The 15,694-nt window shown below is 44.7% G+C and overlaps 1 protein-coding gene across 1 annotated transcript; it reads left to right on the forward strand.

Annotated features, from left to right (window-relative positions):
- The first annotated feature begins 1,437 nt into the window (after positions 1-1,437).
- Positions 1,438-13,499, forward strand: PDCD7 (programmed cell death 7). Its single transcript, XM_003418365.4, has 5 exons — positions 1,438-2,379; positions 4,371-4,509; positions 10,402-10,638; positions 11,081-11,168; positions 12,272-13,499. Exons 1-5 carry the CDS (start codon positions 1,498-1,500, stop codon positions 12,393-12,395), a joined length of 1,470 nt encoding a protein of 489 aa, XP_003418413.3. The 5' UTR covers positions 1,438-1,497; the 3' UTR covers positions 12,396-13,499.
- Positions 13,500-15,694: the final 2,195 nt, after the last annotated feature.

Consider the following 15,694-nt stretch of genomic DNA (forward strand, 5'->3'; position numbering starts at 1 on the left):
GGCCAAACCTCCAAGTTTTCAGTTAGCAGCCGAGCACTTAACCTTTGCACCACCTGGGCTTTTTAGAGCATGGAATACTGCTCAGCAATAAAAAACCAAAAACCCGTTGCCATCGAGTGGGTTCCGACTCATATCGACCCTATAGGATATAGTAGAACTGCCCCATAGAGTTTCCAAGGAGTGCCCGGTGGATTCGAACTGCCAACCTTTTGGTTGGCAGCCGTAGTTCTTAACCACTGTACCACCAGGGTTTCCCAGCAATAAAAAGGAACCAGCTATTCTATGAAACAACCTGGATGAATCCCCAAGTAATTATACTGAGTGAAAAAAATCCGGAAAAGTTACTGTATGATTCCATTTATATAACGTTCTCCAAAGGACAAAAATAATAGAAATGGAGAACAGATGGTGGTTGCTAGGGGTGGGGGCAGAAGCGAAGTGGGTATGGCTATAAAAGGGCAGCATGAGGGATCCTGGTGGTGATAGGAGTGATCCGTATCTTGACTATATCAATGTCAATATCCTGCCTGTGATATTGTACTGCAGTTTTGCAAGATGTTACCATTGGCGGAAACTGGGTAAAGAGTACCCAGAATCTTATAATTGCACAATAACAAACCCAGGATCTTATAACTGTACATGAATCTATAATTACCTTAAAAAAAAGTTTAAAAATATAATCATGTAGCATGTCCTCTCCTTCCTCTGCTGCTTAAAATCTTCCACTGGCTTCCCACTGTTTTTAAGATATGAGGCCCTGACCACCCTGCCCCCTGTCCACGTTCCTAACCTCACCAGGCTCCCCTCAGGCTTTCTCTGCTCCATTCATACTGGTTTTCTGTCCCCCCACTGGGCATACTCCCATGCCGTTCCCAAGTGAACCGTGTTCCCTCTCGTCTCCTATTTAATTCCTACTTACCTTTCAGAAGGAGCCCCCGTGGAGCAGTGGTTAAAGCGCCGGCTGCTAACCCAAAGGTTGGGTTCGAACCCTCCAGCGGCTCCGCAAGAGAAAGATGTGGCAGTCTGCTCCCATAAAGATTTACAGTCTTTGGAAACCCTTTGAGGGCAGTTCTACTCTATCCTACAGGGTTGCTATGAGTCAGGACCGACTCGACGGCAACAGATTTGGCTTGTTCGATTAGGGCAATTTTCCCCAACTTTCTTGACTAGGTCAAATTCTGTAAGCTCTGTTGCCCTGTGTGTTTCTCTTTGGTAGTACAGCACTTTGTACATTTCTTTGTATGATAATATATCTTCCTTACTAGACAGTGAGTTCCGCGAAGTGAGAAACTGTAAGTCTTAACTTTCGTTGGACGTTGCGCTATCAGCTCCACACCTAGGATGTTTAGTAAGTACAGTATTTACCAGAGCGAATGAAAGCCCGCCCACCGCCAGGCATTCTGGGCGTGGCGCGTCATAATGGCGTCACTTCCTCCCGGAAGACTCTCCCGGGAACGGCTGAGGTTCCTGTCATTTTTGAGTCCGTCCGTTGTCATCATGGCTCTGCCGCCGTTCTTCGCTCCGGGTCGTCCGGGCCCGCCGCCTCCGCAGCCGCCGCCTCCCGCTCCCTTCGGCTGTCCGCCACCACCGCTGTCCTCCTCGGCTTTCCCACCGCCTCTTCCCCAGCGGCCTGGCCCCTTTTCGGGGGCCTCCGCCCCCTTCCTCCAGCCCCCGTTGGCTCTGCAGCCCCGGGCCCCCGCGGAAGCCTCCCGCGGCGGTGGCTGTGGTGGCGGCAGCGGCGGCGGAAACTTCTACCCTGTGCCGCCACCACCGTTGCCTCCGCCGCCACCCCAGTGCCGGCCCTTCCCAGGGTCCGACGCTCGCGAGCGCCCGCGGCCGCCACCTCCGGGCCCGGGGCCGCCCTGGAACCCGCGCTGGCCTGAGGCGCCGCCGCCGCCCGATGTGCTCGGGGAGGCGGCTCTGCAGCGCCTGCGCGACCAGCAGTGGCTGGAGGCGGTGTTCGGAGCCCCGCGGCGAGCTGGCGGCCCGGCGCCTCCGCGCGCGCCCGCCGGGCCTAGCCTAGGCGAAGTTCGCGCGCGGCTGCGCGGGGCCCTGCGCCTGGTGCGGCGGCTGCGGGGCCTGGGCCGGGCCATGAGCGAGGCCGAGGCAGACGGCGCGGCATGGGCTCTGCTGCACGCCCAAGCCGCGCCGCTGCGCGCCGAACTGGCCGAGAGGCTACAGCCGCTGACCCAGGCGGCCTATGTGGGCGAGGTGCGGCGGAGACTCGAGAGGGTTCGGCGCCGCCGGCTGCGGCTGCGAGAGCGGGCCCGGGAACGCGAGGCCGAGCGAGAGGCGGAGGCCGCGCGGGCGGTGGAGCGTGAGCAGGAGATTGACCGCTGGAGGGTCAAGTGCGTGCAGGAGGTGGAGGAGAAGAAGCGGGTGAGAACAGCGGACGCGCATGGGGCCAGGGGTGGTGGTGGTTGGAGCCTGAGGGGACATGAGGCTTTGTGCTGCCGTGTCCTAGGGCTAAACTTTTGTTTCCTTATCCGTAAAATAAAAAGACAGCTTGCTTCTTCTCTGACCTGATACTATATCTCTATATTTATTGTATGTTACGAGGTAGAGTACACACCACCAAAGCTCTGGGTGCACACTGTGGCATTGCAAGGATGACAGCCTCCCGTCTCCTGCTCCATCGTTCTATCCCCTTACTAACATTCAAGGATAACAAGTGCCTGGGTCCTCGTGAGTTTTGGATTGCTCTAGGTGATTAAAGAATACAAAATATAGAAAACTTGGGTCCCTGCCTCAAGGAACATATACCCTAATTGGCAGATGGCATAATAGTGGTGGTTCCCTTAATTTTCATTTGTTTACGAGTTTTAAACCACATATCCCCAGGTTCAGCAATGGTGTTTTTGAGCAGTAACTCTATACTAGGTCTTAAGCAGAGTTAGTCACCTACACCAGTTCATTGAATCCTTATAACAACCCTGAAAAGTAGATGGTATTATCCCACTTTTACAGATTAGGAAACTGAGGCACAAAGAGGTTAACTGAGTGTCACACAACTGGTTTGTGGCAGTTTCACTCGGGATTTGAGCCCAAGTTGTCTGATTCCAAAGCCTGTTGATTTCAGGCTCCACATAGGGCCAGGGTGAAATTGGAAATTGATCAGGTGGTTGTTTAAGGCATTCATTCTCCTTACTTTGAGAGCCTCTGGGGTTTTCTTTGCCTCTCCCTCCACTGTCCATAACCAGCTAGAGTCTTCTTTCCTTCTCCTTGTGTCTGATACTCTACCATTCTAGAATGTGCTATAACTTCATTCTGAAGTGTATTGATGGCAAGTTTTGTCATTGTGTCCCCAGGAATATCAGTGTTTTAAGGAAGAATGCCTGAAGAGGCAACACCTTAACCTCAGAACGTTTGATTCGGTTCAGGAGACATTTCTTGAGAGCACATTGTGTGCCAGGCCTGATGCCAGGTCCTGGAGATTAAAATGAATAAGACATTGCCTTTGTCCTTGAGGGGCTTAGAACCCCGTGGGGGATCATGTCAGTACAGCATGGTGTGTGTTAGGATTTCAACTGTATGTGTTTTAGGAGCCCAGAGGAGGCATATCTAATCTACTGGGGGGACGGCGTCAGGGAAGGCTTCCTGGACGATATAGTGATGTCAGAGCTGAGTCTTGAAGGAAATGTCAAAGCCATGTGAGAGCATCAGTTGCAGGGAGGGGGAGTAATACAAGCCGAAGAGTGAAGCAGCATGCTGTGGCTGTAACAATGGAATTACAGGCACTTTTTTGACAGATGAGAGAGAGAAGTTTAGGCAGGAGGCCCCCCCTCACCACCTGTGGTGATGAATGTCCCATGAGAAGTGGCTTGAGAAACCATGGTTATTTTAGTCCAACTGAAGAAGAGTGGGATAGTGGTCTTTCAGATGTTTGAAAGGCTGTCATGTGGAAGAGATCCTTATGATGCTAGAGCGGTGGGATACAAACTCTGTGTGTTGGTTGTCACTTGGAGAGCTTTGTAGAGTCCTGGGCCTCTTCAGCCCCTTCCTTATCTTCCATGAGAGTCTGAATCTTCACGTCTAAAAGGTGCATTTTTAACAAGGGAGCCCTGTTCCTTGGACCACACTTAGAGAAACACTGAGGAAGAAACAAAGACCAGTGCCCACATGGAAACTACAGAGAGAAGCGATTCTCCTTTGAGATGAGAGTTGTGTCATCAGTGGAAGGGGTTGACCCCTTGGCTGGGCCAGTGTAGAGAGTTGTTATGCAAGGCCCAGGAAATTGAGATGTAGATCCAGTATAGTCTGTCTTAACCCTGGTGTTGTCTGATTCCCTGAAATCTGACCTGTCAGGCAGCTGTTCTCTGCCATAACGTTGTTCCTGATGATAGGTCTTGTGGGCTCTGGTTCACCTCCAGGAGCAGGAACTCAAAGCTGCTGCTGATGGCGTCCTGTCTGAAGTGAGGAGAAAACAAGCAGACACCAAAAGAATGGTGGACCTTCTTCGGGCCTTGGAGAAATTGAGGAAGCTGAGGAAAGAGGCTGCAGCGAGGAAAGGTAACTGTGGCTTTGCATTTCCACTTGCAGTTCTTGCCCTTCTTTACCACAGCCCCCCAGATATTTTTGAAGCAAAAACGCTTGATACTTTTCCTGGGCTTGTTAGCAGTAGCTCAGAGCTTCTGAAGCAGGAAGCCTTGGAAGATGTTTAGCCCTGGGTAGCACCTGTAGGAACTCAGTGCTGATGAAATGGTTGGACAGGCTAGGGAGTGCCCTGCAGAGTGTACAGAGCTTCCCAGCTTCCCTGAATGTCACTTCTGGGCTCAGAAGACTTCAGTGGTCTCTGCAAGGAGTGCCAGACTAGCCAGGCAGTCCAAGCCTCTCCTCAAAAATTTACTCCCGCCTTGTTGGTGTTCTAGAAGTCCCCAGTCATGCTTTCCATTTGCCTATCCAGATCTTTGCTCCTGCCAGTTTGTCTGGAGGGCCCTCAGTCCCCATCTTTACCATTTTAAGCCCTCACTATTCTTCAAAACCAAATACAGATGCAGCATCCTCCAGGAAGTCTGCCCTCATCTGGGCTGAGGTGACCTCCTGCTCCTTGTCACTTGTACCTGGTGTGGACCACAGGCTGCCTTACTGATAGACCTTTGACATTCATCAGGGATATTTTAGAGTACACAATCAGGTATCACCATAGCAAATGGTTTCCCCTGTGTAGTTTAAAATATAAATGAAAACTGTGACTCTTTCAGACTCTTGATTAAGTTTTGTCAGGATATGACCCTCATACAGTGAGGCAGGCTCATTAACTAGCTAAGTGATTGGCGTTGGCCTTCCAGCATACTACAGAGTGGCTGACTCAGATATAATCTCAGAGTCAATACAGATGACCGCATTGTAGTACTTCTGGGGTACTCATGAATAGTCAGAGGGGAGTTAGCATCTGCTGTGTTTACCCATATATTATGAATTGAATTGTGTTTCTCAAAAATATGTGTTGTAAATCCGAACGTCTACACTTGTGGTTATAATCCCACTTGGGAATGGGTTTTCTTTGTATGTTAAGAGACCATATCAGTGTAGGATGTGTTTTAAGCTAATCACCTTTAAGATATAAAAAGAGCAGATTAGGCACAGAGAAGCAAGCACAAATGGATGGAGAAGATACAAGGCACATGATCGCCAAGGAACCTAGGAATAGAAGCTGAATAGAAACAAGAACCTTCCCCCAGAGCAGACAGAAAGCCTTCCGCTAGAGCCAGTGCCCTGAATTCAGTCTTCTAGCCTCCTAAACTATGAGAGATTTCTGTTTATTAAAGCCACCCACTTGTATTTCTTTTTTTTATATATACATATATATAATTTTATTTATTTTCTCATTGAGAATATACACAGTGAAACATACACCAATTCAACAGTTTTTACATGTACCATTTAGTGAAATTGATTACATTTTTCGAGTTGTGTAACCATTCTCACCCTCTTTCTGAGTTGTTCCTCCTCCATTAATATAAATTCGCTGCCCCTTAAGGTTCCTACCTAATGTTTCAAGTTGCTGTTGTCAGTTTGATTCCATATAGATAGTTCTTAAAAGAGCACAATGCTCAAGGCAGACATTTTTCTCTAGTTACGTTAAACTGTTGCTTGGTTTTAAGAAGACTTCAGGGGATATTTATGGCTTAAGGTTTAAAGATTATCTCAGGGAAGTAGTTTCAGGGGTTCATCCCACCTTCATGGCTCTGTGAAGTCTGGAGTCCATGAGAATTTGAATTCTGTATCTTTCCCCGTTTGATCAGGATTTTTCTATGGAATCTTTGATCAAAACATTCAGTAATGGTAGCTGGGCACCATCCAGTTCTCACTTGTGGTATTTCTGTTATAGCAGCACTAGTTAACTAAGACACTTTATCTCTTCCTTATTAGAAAGCAAAAACCTGAGGACTACTATTTAATATTTCCCCACCTCACATCCCCCATGAGTGAGTGGTCAGTAAACTCCTGCCAAGTGAATTTACCAGCGTAATTTCTCCAGATTAGTCTTCCTCACCTTGTGGTTAAATAGCTGCCCAAAAAAGGGGGGAAATTTTAGAAGGAAACTAGCAGCTTCCTAACTTGCTCTCTTCAAAACATGTGCATCTCCAAGTAAATGCTGAGAATTGAAGCTGATACATGAGCAGGGCCACATTGCAAAGTGTCTAATGGGCTTGGCTAGAGTTCCCACCTTATGCTTAAAGCCGTGAGGTACCATTGAAGGATTTTAACTGGAGAGAGAAAAGATGAGAAAGATCAGTGCTGGCAGCGTGGAAAAAGATTCGGAGCATCCAAGAGCAAGGGAGAGAGGGAGGGAGAGAGACTGGTAAGACTATTGTAGTCTGGGCAGGGTTGGATAAGGGGCAGACAGTAAATTGGCGAGAAGTAAATGGATTTAAGAAGTATGAATGAAGTAATATGAAAAAAAAAATAGGAACTCAGCATATGGAAGCTAAAGGAAAAAATGACTTCTAGGTTGTAGCCTGGTCTACTGAACGATGGTGGTACCTTTTTAGTTGAGGAGGATGAACAGGTTCGGGTTGACGAGTTTAGTCTGGCACCTGTTGAGCTTGCGGTATCTGTAGAACAGCCTGGTTAAGAGTTCATCAGCACGTAGCCACAGGTAGGAGTGACCTCAAGGAGGTTGTATAGCATGAGATGAAGACTGAGAAAACATAATCCTAGGGAATGTCAAAGTCAAGGTGGATAAAGAGGAGGCCACAAAAGAGAACAGAGGGACAAGAGGAAAAGATAGACTCAGGGAGGAAAAAGTAGACCCCCTGCCTCCTTCTGGAAAGTGGCAAATACTTAGAGACATCGTGTAATCCTGGGTGGGTAACTTAAACTTCTCTGTGCCTCAGTTTTCTCATTTGTAACACGGGGATAATAAGGTACCACCCATAGAGTGTTTGAGGATTAAATTAGTAAGTATTGTATAAACTCTTAAAACAGCCTTGGCACACAGTTAATGCTGTGAGTGTTTCATGTTGTTATTTTTATTATTGAGTAATTAAAAGCTGAGAAACATCCATGGCAATTAGTACCCAGCAGAGCACAAATTTCCCATTGCTAGGGGTATTTCAGTGGAGTGGTAGGGGTAGGGTAGAAGGCAGACTAGAATAGAGTGAATAGGAGATGAAAAAGAAACAATGAGGTCAATTTATTAAAAGATCCCCTGTGAAGAAAGCAAGATTGTTATCTGGCTGGCTGTGTGTGTGTGTGTGTGCGCGCGCATGTGTGTGTGTGTGCACATGCGTGTGTGTGCTTGCACGCATGCTGGGAGCTTTGGGGTTTATGTGAATTTGGTCTTTGTTCCTGAGAAATAACCTCTAAAACTTAAGAATTTCCCCAATTATCATAGGTGTCTGATGAGGGCTCCAGACTACGTGTAACCCAGCAGGTTATGCTAATGAGGTGACTCTTGGGAGGAGCTGGCCAGGCCAAAAAGACCCACCTTTTTTTTTTTTTTAATTGTGCTTTAGGTGAAAGTTTACAGCTCAAGTTAATTTCTCATTCAGAAATTTGTATACATATTGTTTTGTGACATTAGTTGCAGTCCCCACAATGTGACAGTATACTACTCCCCTTTCCACCCTGGGCTCTCTGTGTCCACTCAACCAGTTCCTGTCCCTTCCTGCCTTCTCATTGTGCTTTTGGACAGGAGCTGCCCATTTGGTCTCATATATCTGATTGAACTAAGAACTGGGTTCCTCATGTGTATTATTTTTTGTGTTATAGTCTTGTCTAATCTTTGTCTGAAGACTGGGCTTCGAGCATGGTTTCAGTTCTGGGTTAACAGAGTGTCTGGGAGCCATAGTTCCCATGGTTTCTTCAGTCTGTCAGGCCATTAAGTTTGGTCTTTTTACGTGAATTTGAATTTTGTTCTACATTTTTCTCCTACTCTGTCCAGGGCTCTGTTGTGTTCCCTGTCAGGGTGGTTATTGGTGGTAGCCGGACACCATCTAGTTCTTCTGGTCTCAGGCTGGTGGAGTCTCTGGTTCATTTGGTCCTTTAGTCCTTTGGCCTAGTATTTTCCTTATGTCTTTGATTTTCTTCATCCTCCTTTGCTCTGAGTGGGATAGGACCAATAGATGTCTTAGGTGGCTGCTTGAAAGGTTTTAAGACTCCAGATGCTACTCACCACAGTAGGATATAGAACATTTCCTTTATAAACTGTTATGCCAGTTGACCTAGATGTCCCCTGAAACTATGTTCTCCAGGCTCCAGCTCCTCTGTCCTTCAAAGTGTTCAGATGTGTCTGGGAAACTGCTTTGCTTTGGTCCAGTTGTGTTGACTTCCCATATATCGTGTGTTGTCCTTACCTTCACTGAAGTTGACCCTTGAAAGACCCACCTCTTGATGACCTGTGTTATTAACCAACCTCGAGAGAGAGTAGCTGGTGTTTGAATTACTAATAAGACACACAGTAAAAGCTCTGGACGCAAGCTCCATGGCCTCCTGGTTGGTGAAAGACATCGATCGATGTGTGTGGGAGGGTACCATCTCCTTTCTGGGGACATAGAAGCTCTGCATTGGGAACCCTCCTAGACCTTGCCCTATGCATCTCTTCATTTGTGTCCTTTTTGCTTTAATAAAACTGTAACCCTCAGTATAGCACTTTCCTGAGTTCTTCAGTTGTCCTAGTGAATTATCCAACCCACCGGGATAGTGAGAGCCAAGAGGTCAGAAGTGAGGGGAGCCCTGAGGACCCCTGAGCTTGCTGCTTGTTAAGTAAATTATGGCGCATTGATGAGATAAACTAGGATAGAGCTGCTAAATAATTACGAGGACTGAAAAAGAATGTGGATAATTAATGCTGGTCATACAGCCACATAGAAATTATATCTGTGTTAGGTTGAACCATGGGAACTTGCTAATACATGGGCACAAAAGTCTGGAAAGGAACATGGAGATTATGCTTATGGTAGAAGGATTAGGATTTTTTCTTTTTTGTATCTGGTGTTCTTAAAATGCTTGTGTGATAAATACCTTTCTTTATAAAATGGGCCACCCCCACATCTGTGATACTGAATCGTGCAGCAGCTTCATCAGGAGCTTCATCGGCTCTTATTTGCAGGGCTGTTACAACAGTGAGCTGACCTACAATCCACTTGAATATTCACTGAGCATTCCTTTCATGAAAAATTGCACACATGCACAAAAAAAGAATTCCTAAATACTAATCATCGAAATTAAATAATTTTCAAGATTTTCCCATATTTCCTTGCTGAACTAAAGCTAATCCCAGACATATCACTTCCCCCAGGTGCTTATATATGTATCTCTGAAAAAGCATAGACATCTTTTTAACTCTGTGCAGCAGTAATACTTTGATTTCACCTATTAAGCAGTTCATGATCAAATAGTGCCAATTGTCGCTTCCTAAATGTTAACTGTACTGTTAGCTGACCTCACAGTTAACCGGGGTGACCAACCGTTTGGTTTTCTCGGTACTGAGAAGTTTCCCAGGACATGCAACTTTCAGTGCTAAAACCAGGCAGACAGAGGCTATTGACTACCTCTGCCAGCAGTGGACTGTGTGTCAGTGTAGCCAGTTAAGTGTGTCTTCTTCACCACTCGAAGTGTGCGCTTCCAAAACTTCAGGCTCAGTCAGAGGGAACGTTGTTCATCTCACATGTAAGTTCCTGCCTTTAGTGAGCTCACTGTCTAACTGGAAGATCAGGGCCACTCAGTATAAACAAAATCAAGGGTTAAGTGAGGAGTTCAGAGAAAGTTGGGCCAGGATCACAGTAATTGTATACTCCAGAAAGCCAAATTGAGCCTTGAAAATTGGGTAGAATTCACAAACCTTAAGCAAACTCATAGATAGGACTTTGAGTCTGATTATTAGAACACGGGTGTGTTCTAATCTGGGTATCTGAAAAATAGCATCTAAAATGCCATTTGGATCTCTCCGCCCAGGGGTCTGTCCTCCTGTCTCAGCAGATGAAACTTTTGAGCATCATCTGCAGCGACTGAGAAGACTCATTAAAAAACGCTCTGAACTGTATGAAGCTGAAGAGAGAGCCCTCAGAGTTATGCTGGAAGGAGAACAAGAGGAGGAGAGGAAAAGAGAATTGGAAAAGAAGCAAAGAAAAGAAAAGGAGAAAATTTTACTTCAGAAGCGTGAAATTGAGTCCAAGTTATTTGGGGATCCAGGTAAGTTCCTCTGTAAGGAAAAGACTAACTTGGCCCTTCTCATCATAGATAATCTCAGCTTAAGCTAAGGGGTGTTATTGTTGTTAGGTGCTGTTGAGTCAGTTTTCCACTAATCACAATGTCATGTGACAGAGTAGAACTGCCCCAGAGGGTTTTCTTGGCTATAATCTTTACAGGAGCAGATCATCAGGTCTTTTCTCCCATGAGCAACTGGGTGGGTTTGAACTGCCAACCTTTCAGTTAGCAACCACCAAGGTTTCTTAAGCTGAGGGGTAGAAGGCAACAAATGAGACATTCAGGATTTACTGTATCATGGGATTAATGGATAAAGATGAAACACATTTGATCATATTGTCACAATCACAGGCCCAGTCACCTTGTCTTGAGAAATAAACTCTGGATATAAAGCATGATGATGTGGTATTTTGCCTTTCTTTCTCAGATGAGTTCCCACTTGCTCACCTCTTGCAGCCTTTCCGACAGTATTACCTCCAAGCTGAACACTCCGTGCCAGCGCTCATCCAGATAAGGTAAAAGGGGCAGGCTCTCCAACGTGCTACCTTTCCCATGGGTAGCAGGAAGCAGTTGATGAAGTGCTTATTACATTGTTGAGGTCTATTACTGTATCTTTTTTTAAAGTTCTTTATGGGCCTATAATATTGTCATTGTTCACTGATGCCACGTACATCTTGTTTAGTTCTCATTAATCCTTGAGAAAGGGGATGGTGGTGTCCCTGTTTTAACAGGTGAGGAAACATAAACTCTGGTTATTGTTGGCCCTTCTGTATTTTCCCATGCTAGAGCTGTTAGATTCATTTAAAGCATTGGCTTCTCTTTCCTGATTCTCTTCTCTGGTGCTAAACAGACCAAGGAAGAGAAGCCCACCCTGGGGTTCTTGCCTGTGGAGACTGTTTGAGACCCATACTGGCTTCCGAGCTCTTAAAAGTCAAAGCCAAGAAAGTGAAGAACAAGGGGAACTGGACTCTCATCTTAACTTGCAGTTACTGATGAGCTGGGAAGTGTTCTCAGCTCTTTGGGTCTCACTTTCCTCATCTATAAGGTGAAGACGGTGGGCTGGAATGGTGGCCTTCAGAACTAGCAGCCGCACTCGTCTCAAATGCAGTCTTTTGAGAAAACGCTATGCAAAACAGAATGAATGGTTTCCTGGGTGGTTTAAATCTGTTGTTAACTGAAAACACTTTGTTATTTCTAGAGTCCCTAAAAGCATATACTGGGCTCTAGGGGTCTTCAAAGCATGGTTTGAAAACCACAAAACTAAGTAATCTCTGAGATCCCTTCCAGAGCTCTAATGATGTGTGATTCTTAGAAAAGAATGCTGTTTAGCATACCAAGTTTATATTCTGGGAAAAAGGCATTTTTGGCTTATATACAAGCCTTAGCTGTTAAACATGTGTATATTCATTATTTGGTTATCCATTCTTATTTTTAGAGTTGCCCCCTCCCCATGTGTACATTAAAGAAATACAGTTTTTTGCATAATTTTAGGAACAAGTTCTATAATGGATTACTACCTTAGTCAAAACTAAGTCCTAGAAATAGAATATTTAGTTGCTGAACACCTTGCTGAGAATAAAACAGAAATAAGCAGTTGTTGTACAATGTTCTTATTAAGGCATGATTGGGATCAGTACCTGGTGCCATCTGATCATCCCAAAGGCAACTCCGTTCCCCAAGGATGGGTCCTTCCTCCGCTCCCCAGCAACGACATCTGGGCAACCGCTATTAAGCTGCATTAGTAAAGATGCTCCAGGAGTGTGGTCCAGCCAAGGCCCGTTCCAGCTCTAAATATTAGAGATGCTGCCATCGTCTTATGCTTGACTAACCCAGAACCTTTGAACTCTGTGGCTTCACCCTACCCTGAAACTGTGTTTCCCTTCTGTGCTCTGTCCTGGCCAGAGGTGCCTCTTGAATCAGGAGATTAATATGGTTCTTCAGGAAAGGACCTAGGTGAACTGTGGTTAACTGGTAACACAGTCAGTGGCCTTTGTTCCCCAGATTTGCCTCTGTTTTGAGGGGCTTGGTCCAGAGTGACTTGGTAATTGACTCTAACTTCCTTGTGTGGTGATGGTTAAGTACTCACATACACTCAATATGGGTGTGTGCTGGCTGGATTTAGCTGCCCTCATGCGCTAAAGGCAAGGTTGATGCAAAATTTCCTTACCTTCTACCCAGAGAGCCCTCATAATTTCCAGGAAGAAAGGTGAAAAAAATGCTCTTTATCTGTAGTTTTGTTAATCCCTCCTTTGGTGCAGCTTGGGAGGCTGCTGCTAAGGAAGATGGCATTTGGCTGCAGGCTGAGCTGCCAGAAAAGACTGTGGCCTAGCTTGGTATCCATATTGAGAGCTTAGAAAACCTGAAGGAGTACCTGTGCCCAAATTTGATCGTGATTAAACAGACAGTGGCTGGATTTTCCCCAAGTTAGAAGGGTTCTAATGAAAGCACCTGTTTTTTAAGTTCCTGGGGGTCTGGCTCAGAACCCTTAAGGACAGAAATGTATTCCTCTATAGGAGCAGGACTTTAACCTCACTCAGCTGTACTGGAGGAGCTGGTGGAGCTGTGACATCTTGTTAGGGATTCAGGCTTCCCAAAAGCACCCATGTAGTCAAAGACCCGTTATCGTGGAGTCAATGCCGATTTCATAGCAACCCTATAGGACAGAATAGAACTGCCCCGTAGGGTTTCCAGGGAGTAGGTGGTGATTTCGAACTGCCAACCTTTTGGTTAGCAGCCGAATGCTGAACAGCTGTGCCACTAGGGCGCCCATGTAGTCAAAGCTGGAGAGAAATCAGATAGAAAATAATAAAATTTATTTTTTCATGAATAAATGCTATGCCTGGAAATGATCAGTCATATAGAATGTCCATTTTTGTTTTTTCCTGTCGTGTTATTTATATTTCCAAAAAGCTAAATAAATAACCATTTTTATTTTTTAGTTTGAGCCTTTCTCCCTGATTTGTTGCCTTCAGAATCACTATACACAGAATTTGTATTGATGAAACACATTGTCACTCCAAAATTCAAATTTATTAAATAGGCATTTTCTACAGGAAGATGAATCTTGAGAGCCAGAAAGGACGCTGACCCCTTGGCCCTTCTCCTGTTGTTTAATTTGCATTGTTTAATTTATACATTATACATTACAGAGTTAACACATAGGGTGTGACGGCCTGCACTCCTCCTCCAAAGTGTGTGTCTAAGCTGATAAACCATAGAATCCGATGTGATTAGCCTCATGTAACCCCACAGCTCTGTGTGCCTTTTTGTTATGAATCTCACCACTTGCTCTATGAGATGCAAGAAAAGTAGAAATCAAAATGAATTGTACGATATTTGTTTGGTGTCCAGATAGCCTTGCCACTAAGACACCTGTGTTGATAGGGGCTGGTGGGATGGTGAAGCAGGGACTCCAGGAAAGTTCAGGCAGCAGAACTAAAGGAGAGGAAGGCATTCAACCCCCAGATGGAAATAAATAGGCCCTCTTTTCTCTCGTTTGGCCTCTGCAAGGTTTTAATCAAGTGAGTGTTGTTTTGTGTTTGGAAAGGTGTTTTCCCTGGTTTATTGCTTGTATGTAGCAGTAGCCACTGGTCCTCTACAGTTTTAGAAAGACTGTACTTCTGAGAATATGAACAGTGCCATTGAAATCTTGGCCCACAATCTTTTTTTCTCAGAAAATTTCGAACATATTCAAAAGTAAAGAGAATAGTATAATGATTGCCCATGTACCCATCATTGGCTTCAAATAGTTGTCAACTCATGGCCAGTCTTGTTTCATCTGTACCCCACCCCTCATCCTGGATTATTTTGAAGCAAATCCCAGGCATGATATTACCTCATTCATAAACATTTCATTATCTACAGCTTTAAAACTTTAATCACCACACCATTATCACACCTGAAGAAATTGGTCCTAATATCATCAGACTCCATCAATGTTCAGATTTCCCCATCTCATAAATGTGTTTTACCATTTGTTCAGAATAGGATCTAAATACGATCCATACGTTGCTGTTTGTTGTTGGTATTAATGGAACTAGGTCCATGAATTCATTAGGGGTTACAAAATGCTGATAGTTTAATTTTCTCATTCTTAATTTATTAGCTGGACTATTTCTGAAAAGAGGAACTTATCAATGATTTGGTTACTGTGGGGTGTAATTTGTATAGGAAAGACGAGATAAATACTTAATTCCCTTTATTTACCACTTTTCAAAATAATGGGCTGGTTCTCTAGCATCTTCCAAAGGTGGCTAATGAATTTTTAAGTATCATCATTAGCCTTTAAGTATAATTACGAACTCCAATCTAAACATATTTGTGTTTCAATCTGTTGTTGTTATCTTTATTGATTATCTCATCGTTGGCCAGTGGGAGCCACTTCACCTTGGCCTCTGAGTCCTTTTGATACAGCCCCAGTGTTCTGTTCTAAGCTTATCTTGTACATTTTCTGTCCCCGATCTGGAATCAGTCATTCCTCTACGGTGGAAAAGATATTTAAAGTCCACAGCCTGTGTGATCGGGATGTTAGCTGGTACTGGGTTAGTTGGCATTTCCCATTCTTTTCAGTCAGCCGAGCTGGGAACTACAGTTCTGTTGAGCCTTCAGCCCTTTTGTAAATAATATCCTTTTCACACCTATACCTAAATTCTTTATATATTGAACATGAATTAATGAAAATAGAAGAATGAAATTCAAAGAACAACCAGAAAGTTAAACCAATTATCTGTTGATTAATCATTCCCTGTATACAAGAATATTGTTTTATATTATTTCCGCACAGAGAAGACTGGGCTTTTGAGAAGCTCTAACAAAAGCATTTATTTTTAAGAAATTTGGTAAATACAGAGAGGAATAGGAAGCTATGAAATAAAGATGTTAAATACTAAGGGCGTTCAACTGAGTGGCTGAGTTTGACGTCAGAGGATTTGCTACTGTAAGCTGGCTAGCTTAGTCACTCCAAACTCAAGCCATTCATGTTCCTATGTCCGTGTGACTTTTGTGCAAGGATGTATCAAGAAGCTTAGCTAAGATTACACCA

The sequence above is a fragment of the Loxodonta africana genome, chromosome 13 (assembly GCF_030014295.1).
Source record: "Loxodonta africana isolate mLoxAfr1 chromosome 13, mLoxAfr1.hap2, whole genome shotgun sequence".
Classification (NCBI taxonomy): domain Eukaryota; kingdom Metazoa; phylum Chordata; class Mammalia; order Proboscidea; family Elephantidae; genus Loxodonta; species Loxodonta africana.

Excerpts from the sequence above, each read along its gene's own strand:
- PDCD7 (XM_003418365.4), top strand. The coding sequence starts at position 1,498 with ATGGCTCTGCCGCCGTTCTTCGCTCCGGGTCGTCCGGGCCCGCCGCCT. Across the intron at positions 2,380-4,370 it reads AGGTGGAGGAGAAGAAGCGG|GAGCAGGAACTCAAAGCTGC; the intron begins GTGAGAACAGCG and ends GTTCACCTCCAG. Across the intron at positions 10,639-11,080 it reads CAAGTTATTTGGGGATCCAG|ATGAGTTCCCACTTGCTCAC; the intron begins GTAAGTTCCTCT and ends TTTCTTTCTCAG.